Source organism: Amblyomma mixtum, chromosome 10 (assembly GCF_055824585.1).
Source record: "Amblyomma mixtum isolate Tamu chromosome 10, ASM5582458v1, whole genome shotgun sequence".
NCBI lineage: Eukaryota > Metazoa > Arthropoda > Arachnida > Ixodida > Ixodidae > Amblyomma > Amblyomma mixtum.
Window position 1 is genome coordinate 173,343,908 of NC_143021.1, and position 13,048 is coordinate 173,356,955.

The 13,048-nt window shown below is 46.2% G+C and overlaps 1 protein-coding gene across 1 annotated transcript in view; it reads left to right on the forward strand.

Annotated features, from left to right (window-relative positions):
* The window catches only part of LOC149327750 (calcium-activated chloride channel regulator 1-like), an 884,343-nt gene that overhangs the window by 790,059 nt on the left and 81,236 nt on the right, over positions 1–13,048 (forward strand). The window contains exon 15 of the mRNA XM_089564962.1: positions 7,839–7,991. Coding sequence (XP_089421088.1) covers positions 7,839–7,991 — 153 coding nt within the window. The remainder of the gene's footprint in view (positions 1–7,838; positions 7,992–13,048) is intronic.

Below are 13,048 nucleotides of genomic sequence, written 5' to 3' on the forward strand. Positions count from 1 at the left end.
TTCAGGTTGTGGGAAAGTGCATGGACGTATGGGATAACCACAGGCCTCTTCTTTTCTTTGGCATTGCCTTGGTCCTTTGTTCGGACTGTCCTTCTTAGCACTTTCTCTGCCACGGAAACGAGCAAAGGTGTCGGATAGCCTGCTTTTCTCAGGCGTGTTGCCTGCAGATGGAAGCTTTCTTGCATCTTGTGGCTGCATGATTTCTTTATGGCCTGCTCAAAAGATGACATGGCCATATTTCGTTTGATCAGCTTGGAATGGGCAGAGTCATACGGTAGTAGGCCTTTCTCATTGCGCGTTTTGTACTGCCAGCATATATGTGGTTCAAGAGTGAGAGCTAGATCAAGGAACTGTAGGTTGTTGTTTGCAGGTAGCTCGTGGGTAAATGTGAGCCCCTTGTGGGCTCTTTTGAACTGCTCCAAAGTTTCTTCCAACACGTTGGGCGTGGCAAAGGTTTTATCTGCACAAACCAAAAAGTCGTCTACATAACGGAAGCACTTTGTAACACCAAGCGGTACCAATGTTTTTTCCAACTCTCTGTCCCCTCTGGCAAGGAAGATGTCACAGAGAACGGGGGCTATAGCAGATCCTATGCAAATTCCGTCATTTTGAGAGAAAACAGCACCATTGAACTCGACACACAATGATGAAAGGTATGCTTTCAGCAGAGCAAGGAAATCTGTGGTACTAATGGTAATAATAGCCCAATTTGAAACTCTCCTAATGTTTATTTCGTGTACATCGGGCCTTAACATACCACAAGTGTCACCGCTCACCCGTATAAGGTTTTTCATCGAACTCATCGCCGAGGCAAGATGCCGAACAAGAACTCTCACCTACGCTGTCTCCCATGGATTGACAACCCAAGTTATTTCAGCACTCTTTGGCTGGATGACCCCGACAGAAGCAACGTGTCGACGCCTTTGCAAGGTATTGCGAGCAGAGACATGGAGGCAAGTCAGGATCTACCGCGACCACATCAAATTGATCTGCACTTCGACGCTAGGAAAAGGACAAAGTAAGCACATGATTAAATACTTTGTAGACTGGGCGGAAGGGTTGGCGGAACGTAAGTGGGCTGAGTCTTTTAGAAATCTGCCAAGAAAGAAGAAAAAGAAATACGACTCAGACGTGCCTAACGCGTTCAACTACTCGGGATGCGAAATGCCGTCTGCGATTCTCGACACGTTGAATAAGGGACCCAAATATGCCGTTCAGCCAACCCTCAAGCCATTGGAAGTTCTAGGCTTGATTCGCTCCATTGCAAACCGAGCTCAATCAGAAGAAAAGAATGCATGCGTCAAAGAGGCATTATTGTGCATAAATGAAAGAAGCAAGCAAAAGGATGCCAGAGTGGTTCCCAAGAAAACTGTCGATTTTCTACGTAATAACAGACTGAAACTTTTGATGGCAGACAAGACAGGAGGCTTTGCCGTAGTGGAAGCAGGTGACTACCACGCAAAAGCTCTGGATGCAATCTCAAAAAATTTCACCAGGCAAGAGCAACTCAACGAAAGAACCCTGAAGAAAAACCGCAACCAAGCGGCAAAGCTATGCGAGAGCGCAGGCCTGGAAAAACTCGCTAAAGCAGTTAAGGACAGCAAGAAGCTTACTCTGAGGCCATTCTTCTCAATTAAGACGCACAAACCAGGAGCACCATTCCGAACTATAGTTGAGGATAAGGGCACATGGCAAAGGAACATAGCGGGATACCTCCAGTGCCATCTGAACAAGCTTCCGGTGAAAGACCCGTTCGTCATCAGAAATTCGAACGAAGTCATCGAATACCTGAAGAATGATCCCAGTGTGACTTGTTTCTCCATCGACGTGACAGACCTTTTCTACTGTGTACCGCGGGAGCAGGTGCTTGAGTGCGTAGAAGAGTGCATTGGAGAATATGGCTGCGTGAAGTTTATGAATGAGAGCGCCATTAGTACCACAGATTTCCTTGCTCTGCTGAAAGCATACCTTTCATCATTGTGTGTCGAGTTCAATGGTGCTGTTTTCTCTCAAAATGACGGAATTTGCATAGGATCTGCTATAGCCCCCGTTCTCTGTGACATCTTCCTTGCCAGAGGGGACAGAGAGTTGGAAAAAACATTGGTACCGCTTGGTGTTACAAAGTGCTTCCGTTATGTAGACGACTTTTTGGTTTGTGCAGATAAAACCTTTGCCACGCCCAACGTGTTGGAAGAAACTTTGGAGCAGTTCAAAAGAGCCCACAAGGGGCTCACATTTACCCACGAGCTACCTGCAAACAACAACCTACAGTTCCTTGATCTAGCTCTCACTCTTGAACCACATATATGCTGGCAGTACAAAACGCGCAATGAGAAAGGCCTACTACCGTATGACTCTGCCCATTCCAAGCTGATCAAACGAAATATGGCCATGTCATCTTTTGAGCAGGCCATAAAGAAATCATGCAGCCACAAGATGCAAGAAAGCTTCCATCTGCAGGCAACACGCCTGAGAAAAGCAGGTTATCCGACACCTTTGCTCGTTTCCGTGGCAGAGAAAGTGCTAAGAAGGACAGTCCGAACAAAGGACCAAGGCAATGCCAAAGAAAAGAAGAGGCCTGTGGTTATCCCATACGTCCATGCACTTTCCCACAACCTGAAAAAGGTTGCACAAAGACACGACGTAAAAGTTGTTTTTTCTGCACCCAAAAAATTGAAAGCAATGTGCGCGAAAGTAAACGCGAAGACAATGCCGAGAAAGAGGTGTCATGTGGCGTCAAACATGAGACAAAGTTCGTGGAATGCCGCGAAGGTGTTGTGTATAAGATACCGCTATCATGCGGGCAAACGTACGTTGGCCAGACCAGTAGGTGCCTCAATGAGAGGCTCAGAGAACATAGGCGCAACTGCAGTCTTGTCAACTCACCGGGAAATCTGGCAGCGCATTGCGCCAGATGCAAAAATTGCACACCTCACTTTAAGCAGACAGCAATACTGCTCGGTTCAAGAGAGAAGCTAATCAGGGAACTTTGGGAAGCATACTGCATACAATCAGGAAAAGAAGGGCCATGTGTAAGCGTGCCTTCTATTGAGCTCTCAAATCAGGAAAAAGAATTTTTGGAAAAATAAAAACAAACAGCTAAGTCAGAAAGATAATGCATGTTTTTTACTGCTGGACAGGACGTTAAAAGATATCTTGCCATGACGATGGGATCACGGATTTGTTTTTGTTTTTGTTTTTGTTTTTGTCTTGACAATGCCTATATATACATGCACTCAGAAATAAACTTGCAGTTGATAGTTTGCGCACATCTGTTCTGTGTCGTCCCTGATTGTGTCCCAGTTCCTTCGTAAGCGCAACAATGCACGAGAATAACAGTCAATGTCAGCCAGGTTGAAGTCTTCCCCCTAACAAAATGTGATCACATTTTATAGTATCGACTAGCTGCGACAGTTTGGCAATCTGTTCGTAGGTTCCATTCGGAGGTCGGTAGTAAGACCCAATGGCAAGCGTTTTGCCATTTGCTAAGCGTAATTTACAAAAATCAGACTCAATCTCAGTAGCACTGCAATCCAATAATACACATGGTATACCGCGGCGTACCAGAACGAACACCCCGCCTCTTCTTGCATTTCTATCACGTCGAAAGCAGTGATAGCCATCGGGAAAAACTTCAGAGTCCAATATAGAACAATCAAGCCACGACTCCGTGCCCAGTATGTTAATATCGTTTTTTTTCCCTCTGTGCCATTCTGCTTAGCAAACTGCCACAATTTCTTTCTTTTCTCTCGAGTAGAACGTATGAAATCTTCTGATATGCTGTTTTCTGTACCTTTCACTTTAAACGCCTTCAGCAGCACTGCTTGACGTTCCTTAAACGAAGGAAACTTCCCAAGCATCCGACGCTTTTTCTCAACATGGTAGGTCCGTGGTAGGTTCTCGTCAATGTTTCATGTACCTGATGTTGCTGCTCCTCAACTGCGGTTAGAGCCACGCTCATAGCATCAATTTTTTCAAGTGCTAACTCCATAGACAAAAGACGTGTTTTAAGGTCATTTATATCAAGTGTAAGTTGCTTTTATGTCGCTTCAATAGATGTCAATTTTGACATCGAAGCCTCCTGACCCTCTAGCAGATCTGTTAGTTCCTTGCCTGGTCCTGGGTTCAATTCAATGTCCCCACCATATAACAGAAGTAACAAATAAAACGAAGCACTGCGTAAAAGAGCAAAATGTCGCTTCACGTGCACACGCTTCCACCGCACTGGTCTAACCGTACGAGTAACAGCTACAGAAAAAAACAATATGGGGTGGAACCGGCAGAACAAAATATGTTTTTTTAAGAGCATGATAGAAAGAACCAACCTGCATAAGCAGTAGCAAGTGCGTGAATGCCACCGTCATGTTGCCGGTTCCACGCCCCGCTGCCCAAGTGCCGCTCCGATGAATTCGTAGCTGAAGTTCGCCGCCGATTCCACCCACAACACAGTGTTGGCAGCTGATGTTCCAAAAAGTGTCGAATTCAGACCATGCGATGCACCTCTCTCGGTCCGCCGCCGCCGAATGTAAGCCTGGGCCGCTGGTCGCGTCCAGACGGCAAGAACCGTCACCAAAGAAATCGGATGGGCTTTTGCCGAACAAACGTCGATGGAAACTACCTGCACAAGCAGTAGCAAGTGCATGAATGCCACCGTGGTGTTGCCGGTTCCACGCCCGGGAGCTCCGGGAGGCGCACATTACAAACCAGTACATGCGCTTGTCGCTAACGGAGTCGGGTCGCCGCCTTCTTTCTTGACTCCATATCCAACACTCCACTCCCATGGGAGACAGGTTTCACATCCCAGAACTGTGGAGACGTGCCCTCCACGTGCGACTTCTTCCAGCAACATGTCACACGAAGACCATAATGGTTGGCGCCTGGCACGAGCGGAAGCCCTAGCCCGACATTATGGCAACAAATCAGGTGTATACTATGTGGACGCCTCCGGTCCTCACCATCAGGGATCGTACACGGTCGCGGTAGTTCACAACAGCAACACAGTTAACGGCCTCAACTTCAGAGCCCGTAGTGCAACACAAGCAGAAGAGGTCGCGACTGCTCTCGCGGCCTCCCATTCTAATTCAAAATACATAATCACCGACTCGCGAGGAGCCAGTCGGAGCGTCGAACAAGGCTGCACTTCCTTTCTAGCCTATCAAATCTACCAAAATTGCATACAGGATACGAACCCCGCACACCGTTAGCCTATATGGGCCCCTGATCATCGTTGGTGGCAGGAAACGAGGCAGCAGGCGCCGCCGCCCGTGCGCTCTCTCAACGGGCTGTATTCTCCTGCCTACCCGATCAGGAACCTGATCTATACCTTCAAAGATATTAAACCTATTATCCAGATAGTCATCGCCTTTACCCTCGTCCATGTAAAGGCCTGAATAAGGCGGATGAGCGGCTCCTTCTCTGCCTTTTCACCAATACATTGCTGTGCCCGGCAGCACTATAACATTTGGCCCCTCCTTTAACGGCAGCTGCCCGCACTGTAGTGCGCTGTCTTCTGATACCTATCACATGGTGTGGGTCTGCCCCTCCAATCCGGCTATTCCCCCTTCCCCAACCCAAGCTGGGAGGACTGGGAGGCGACCCTGCTCGGCTGCCACGACTTACAGGCCCAACAAGGCTTAGTCTGGCGCGCCCGGGTGGCGGCCACCGCTAGTGGGTTCCCAAACTAGGGACCTCCACCTAGTGCTTGTAAGGATCGGTCCCTTACGGGCTGATCGAAACATACCTCCTGTCCCTTCCAAATAAATGTTTTCACCACCACTCCCGCCTTAATCGTGCTTATAGGTGCGTAGGGTGATCAGAGAGAGAGAGAGAGATGTGAGCTGCAGGCACTGACTGGGTTGTCTACGTCTACGTCTGCGGAACGGTCTACGTCGAATAAAGCCTGTTGATAGTAAGCGCTCGTCCCTGTCTACTTCTCTGTCCGTGTCTTTTATTGCGCCCCTGTGCCCTCCTGAAAAGTTATGAACCAACACGCCCAAATACAAGTACTTCTGACTGGGTTGTGCCAGAAACGCTGCGCTGAAGCCATAGGCCATCGGCGTGCATTGTGTTCATTGGCTGAAAAGAACTTCTTGCTGGGCTAGTTGGTAAGTCACTGTGAAGTAAAGGCGCCAAAAACCACACACACACACAAGAGAAGACAACGGGACAGAGCGCCACTCGCAACTAGTTTATTTTGCAGAACCCAGATACATGTATACACTCAGCCAGCGCCTGCGCAAGGAACAAATTTACGCAACAATGTCTGCATGATAACGAACGCTGAAACTAGCTTTGAGTGGCCCTCTGTCCCGTTCTCTTGTCTTGTGTGTGTGGTTTTTGGCGCCTTTACTTTACGGTGTTCATTGGCGTTGGCGTAGTCAACGTTTTACACTCCGAGATTCAATTTAAGGAAAGGAAGGCGAGCGCGCGCAGCGAGGCACGCCAGCTGTGCGTAGTGACATCACTTGCTCCTCGCGCATGAACAGTATGGTCGAGCAAGAACACACGAAACGGCGTGAATGTGGGCCATGTAGCTCACGTAACAATATATGGCTACGCGCAGATGTACCGTCTTTGTCAAAAGTAACCAGGCTGCATGGTCTGCTTCTAGCTTGTATAGCGGAGCCCTTGTGGCTTTCCTAAAGATCGAAAAGGTGTTGGAAGGCAAGAACACCCCCAGTCCTTACCTTTAACGAGCACTTCAGCTTCAGGGAAGCTGTAAGGGCTCCGCAGTACGAGCTAGAAGCAAACCATGCAGCCTGGTTACTTTTGACAAAGACTGTACCTTTCGCAATCCTCCAGGTTTAACCATAGCTAAACCCCAGCCAGCCTGTTTTAAGCAAGTGTCAGCCCACATGATATGTATATAACGTCTGCTTTGGAGTGCCTTCCTCGTAACCGTTGAATATATTGTAACGACGAAGTGTCCGCGCGGCAGCGGGACTGCTCTGGGCGAGCGCATGCTTCGGGTTGGTGCTGCTGGAACCGCGGAGTTTCAGTAAACGCCGTTCTGCTCTTCGTGCTTTGTACCATGATGTGCTTTGTGCCGGAAAAACCCGTTCCACAGTTCATCTGTGAAGTCGCACGTCAGCACTCGCTCCCCGAGAGCAGTGCCCCTGCCGCGCGGGAACTTCAATCAATCAATCAATCAATCAATCAATCAATCAATCAATCAATCAATCAATCAATCAATCAATCAATCAATCAATCAATCAATCAATCAATCAATCAATCAATCTATCAATCAATCAATCAATCAATCAATCAATCAATCAATCAAACGTTTTTATTTTCATCGCAAATTGATGAGGGTTGGTTCAGGCAAAAAAGTGGAAACAACTTCCACTTGAAACAGCCTGAACCCCCCGTATACATGACTTCCAGCGCAGGGGGACACGTGTGCAAAACAAAACAAAAAAAAGAACACGAATAAGATTTGCGTGTGAAATAAAGCGCAAAACATTTGGCACTTAAGCTGTACATTCTAGTAATTCAAAAAGCATGTCAAGCAAAGCGGTCACTAGATCTCAAGTATACAAAAAAAGTGCGTCAAGTGATCAAAATACGGTCTCAGGCACAAACAACATAACTAACATTACAATCCTAAACCTACGTCCCGGATGTCTCTCTGATTGCAGGTGTCAATACAGACGTTGTTCAAGATAAGCTTTTTTAGCAGTGTTGGAACGTTTCGTCTTTACAGCTTATAACTATATAGGCAGAGAAAGAAATAGAGAGAAGAGTCTTGTGAGTAACAAGGATGTCCGGAAGCAAGCACCGCAGTCCATGCAGCTTGCATAAGCTCAAACAGGCGCCGCCATTGAAAGCGTGTCCCGCAGGCTCTTTCCAGCTGGTGGGATACAGAGAGCGAAGCCCCGTGGGACCTGGTGCCGTCTCCGACTTGCTGGTAGAGGAGTCGACTGTTCGCGGCCCCCGCTGGCTACTCGTGCTCTCCTGGACTGCCATGGGCGCCCATCTAGACACCGGAGTCGGTTCGTAGTGCTATTTGCCCGGTCTTTCAGCCCGTTTATTTAATCATCCGAGGCGTTGAAGGAACACAGACAAAAACTCTTAAGGTGGGCTCGACGGTGTCTGCAGCCGACTGAGGCGGATACACATCACGGAGGAGAAACGATATAACAAACCGTAACCTTCTACGGCCAACAAGGGTATGATTGGCTAATCGACAAGGGACTTCCTCCCGACGAGCGAAATCGGTTAGGAATAACAAGGCTGGTCAAATGTTTAGGGCAATCACCCAAGGTGGAGTAAATTTGTAGTAAATTCGAGTTATTGATCAATTCGCTCTCGCCCTACCATAAGCTTGCCGTCCCGGTTAGCTCAGTTGGTAGAGCGACTGCTCCGGTGAAGCGGTGGTCCCGGGTTCGAACCCCGGACCAGGACGAATTTTTCTTTAACTACGAAGTTTCTGAGAAAGCTGTATAGCTTTCCTTTGTAGCCGTACGGCTGCGCTTGGGTGGATGCCAATGAGTAATTACTCCCTTATTACTAATAACAAGGCTAAAAGAGTGGCCATTTGGTAGAACAACTTGTATAAATATCGGCTATTGGCTACTACTGCTACTACTGCAAGACGACATAGAACAGACGCGCTTGTGGTATCTGTAGTCTTTTCCTCGTGGAACGCTGAACACAGCATAGGCGAGTGACATGGTCAAAACACTTCGCCCGACGCCGCCACTCATCACCTACCTTGGGCCTTCTCGCGAAATTTGGCCTACATAGCGCTCCACTTTGTGCGTTCTTAGATTTCGCCTCCATAGCAATGCACCTTGCGCGGCCAGGACTGAAACCAGTCATCTTTGCCTCAGCACGCAAACACTGAGTCCAATGAGGCCGGTTTATTAAATGATATTGATATTCGTTTCAGCAACATTGACAGGTGCGACAACTATCTCGTGCATGGAGCCTACGCAAGCACACCTTTTTGCTACCCTCTTTCCCAGCTTTGCATGCGGGCAAGGCGATGCGGGCAAGGGAGAGCAGACAGGCGTTCGTCTGCTCTCTAGTCCCTTCGTCCTGCCCTGTTGATTTTGAAATGAAAAACGTTAGAGATCACAGCGGCACCCGCGTTGGAAAAATGCGTAAGCATGAGTTTTCAGTTCATTGACTGTAAAACATTTTGTTCGACGGAAAGAGCTTGGTAAGAGGTCGCGTCAAGTGGTCGAGAGTTCGTAGCCGTCGACAACTTTGTCAGCCCACTCAACCGCCAAAACTTGCGTTTTGGGGTCAGAGCTGGCCAGCACGGTCTCCCACCGCTCAAGAGAAGGAGCGGTAACTAGATCACCCGGAGGTAGCTCTATTTTGCAGTCCCACAGGATGTGATCGTAAGTGGCTCGTTGGCCACAGTGTTTACAGTTTGAGTTGTAAAGGTATAGATAAATGTGCGCGAAGAGTGATGGGGTGCGTATCGATCTCGTCTGTAGACGACGCCACGTGACCTCTCTTTAGTCAGGCTTTTGTCCGGAGGGGGGAAAATTCTTCCTTCTAGTTTAAAATTACTGGTGATATCATGATATGTGATCATGGAGTCTTTCGTGAAAATCAGGGAGCCAGACTTATCCACTGCCCGGTCGACGAAACCTCGGGCTTTATTGTGGGCTACCTCATTCCCGGGATTTCCTGAATGGGCTGGGACCCATATCAGTTCGGAATAATTTGATGAGAATTTGGTTACGGCAAGGATTCTTAGGGAGGTGTTTGTAATTCGCCCTTTTGCGAAATTATTGATACCCATTTTGGAGTCGCTGAAGATGATGCTCTCTTAAGTATATGCGCTAGAAGATCAGAAGAGCAAGGTTCCGGGCAAGTTGGTAAGGCATTTAAAGGAAGAACCAGTGCGAAGAAACACGGACACAGGGCTATAGCGGCCTGTTCTGTTGTTTCAGAGGATTTCGTTTTGATTGTGATGTGGTCTCCATTCTCATTCACAGCCACAATTGCAAAGACATTCGTATGTTTGTATTCTGCCGCATCTACATAAAGTGTTCTAGCGCACTGTCCGTATTTATTATCTAATGCTTTGGCTCGTGCTTGTCTTCTACCCTCATGGTGTAAGGGGTGCATGTTTTTGGGGATTGGTTCGATTGGTAGGGCCGTCGTATAGTCGCGGGGTAAGTCTTTTTAGCATCTTTTTTCGTAGGTTGAAAGTTAATTTCAAGCCTGGTAAGAAAACTCCTGCCAGTTCTGGAATTGCCTAACCTCGCTGTTTGAGCCATTAAATGGGTTTCTTTCAGTTCATTGTAGGTGTTATGTATTCCTAACCTCATTACACTTTCGGTTCAGGCATTTAGTGGGAGTCCTAACGCAGTTTTGTGGGCCTGCCGTATCATGCTAATCAATTTGTCCTTTTCTGCTTTGGAAAATTTGAGATAAGAGGCGGTATAGAGTGTCCTACTTAGCGCAAAGGCCTGCACTAGTCGACATAAATCTCTTTCCCTCACCCCTTGTCCTCGATTGGCTATGCGGCGGATTAATCGGGCCGTCGCTTCTACCGTGCGTTTTAGCTTAGTGAGTGTGTCAGTATTCTTTCCGTTTGTTTTGTAAATACAACCCCAGTATTCCCATGGTTTGTACCTCTTTGACGGATCGTTCATTAACATAAACGTTTATTTGCGGGGAGGAAGTCGTAGTACGCCTACCTCTATATTTATGACGGATCATGAAGAGTTCAGGTTTTTGCTCAGAGCAAGTGAGGCCGGATTCCCATTTCAAACTTTCCTGCACGCTTCGTTTTTAAATTTGGCGCCACGCGCAGGCACCGCAGTGACGTTGTGGACGTGTTTCATCAGGCCAACGAATGGTTAACTGGACTGAACTTATGGCTTCATTCGAACAGACTCCAATTAAACACAAGTAAAACTAAATACACTGTTCAGACCGAGGGGAACCCATCCACCCACGAACTTGCACTTAAAATTTCATAACATTACTATCAAACAATCGACTACAGTTAGATTTTTGGGGGTAATATTCCAAGAGACCCTTTCATGGACGCCTCACGTTGACGCACTGCGTAGGGACCTTGGGCGAGCTGTGGGAATTTTAAACGAGATAAGATACCATGTTCCGTCTGCTGTAAAAAAGCAAATCTACTATGCGCTTTTACATTCACGCTTCTGTTACTGCTTCCTAGTATGGGCTACAACGACGAAGACAAATTTGGATCGTCTTTTCTCTTTTCAAAACGAGCAGTGAGAGCAATAGGCAATTTGGATCTTTCGGAGGACACTGCACCTCATTTTAAAGGTAATAAAATAATGCCCATTCACAAACTCCATAAACACAAACTGGCCCTGGAAATTTCGCGTCTTCACCAAACAGATATAACATTTCAAACTAAATATCATGCGCAACCTGGTCCTTATTATCTACGACAAAACTTAATACCAAGGCCCCGTTCGCGTACAACATACGGTGATCAAAAACTAAGTTATTTGATTCCAGATTTCCTCAATGCGCACCCTGAATTAGCTGAGATACTGTTTACTGCCACCAAGGTGCAACGACTGAGGAAAACACTTAGAGATTTTTTCTTAAATGAAAACCAAAGACCATGCTGTGTTGATAACTTCGTTCGCCTTCACTCCGGATCTTTACCTTCACTGTGATGATTGAAGACGTGCGCACATACATCACTGTTTTTCATAACACCATACCACTGATCCAACTTATTGTTTCTATGTACCTGTATTTTTTGTGTTTTTTCATGCACTTTCATATCATGCAGTATTGTTGTTCCTTTTGCTTTGTAATTATTGTGCTTATGCTATGTTGTTTCCGCCGCAGCCAAGGGGGGCGCGGCCCCGTCAGGCATGTCTATTGCCTTTTGTCGCGTCCCCCAAGGCATTTCTGTAACGGAATGTCTTAAATAAAGAAAGAAAGAAAGAAAGAAAGAAAGAAAGAAAGAAAGAAAGAAAGAAAGAAAGAAAGAAAGAAAGAAAGTTCTAGTCACGTGGTGCCACACTTCCGGCGTCTTCAAATTTGCCGTCACTTTTGCTCAGGCCCCGCCCACTTTTTGGACATTCTTGGCTCTAGTTAATTAACTATTTTTTTTTTAATGTTTTCTTTATTTATTCTCAGAAACAGTACACAAACTGTTGTTTGGACCCATAGCCTTTACGGCTAGTGAGGGGTCCAAATACAAAACAAGTACAATATTACTGCAGAACGTGTAAAATAAAAAAAAACTTCAAGATTAACACACACAATTGAATTCATTCCTACATTTCCATGGAAATTAAATAGTGTTTTAAAGATGCCGAAAAGTTATTTTTTTCTTTAACTTCATTAGGGATTTCATTCCACACATGGACTCCGTTGTATTCTAGGAGTCTCCGGCCGTACATATTGTAACAAGGTGGTAAATTAAATAGATTGTTGGTTGCAGCTCTTGTTTGTTTCATTGGTAATCTAAATAAACTAAGGGGCAGGGGGTTGTTAGATTTTATTACATTGTTTACTATTTCAGCTATCTTCAGTTTATATGCCATTGATAGGGGTAAGATACGAAGCTGCTGAAAGAGTGGCCTGCTGGGGTATGTATTATTTGAATAAGTTATCATACGAATAGCTCGTTTTTGAAGGCGAGAAACAGGATCTAGGTATGTTTTATATGTACCACCCCATGCTTCCAGGCAATAAGATAATTGACTGTGCACAAAGGCGAAATACAGAATGCGTAGAATTGGAAGATCAAAGCAGTCCCTGGCCTTTAGTAAAATATGACAACCATAGGCTAATTTGGAGCAAATATTATTAATTTGTTCTTTCCAGTGCATATCAGACGCGAACAGGCAAGATACTTGTATTGAGGCACCCTCAGCAGAGTCGTGTTGTCGATTGTTAGAGATATATGTTCGTAGTTCATGTTCTTCCTGCGTGAGTGAAACACGGTGTACTTTATTTTCTCAGTGTTAAGGGTTAGCCGATTACTTTTAAACCACTGCGAAACTTCACTAAGCTCTTCATTAATTATACATTTAAGTGCCTCTAAATTTTCCCCTGTAAAAAGTAATGCAGTGTCATC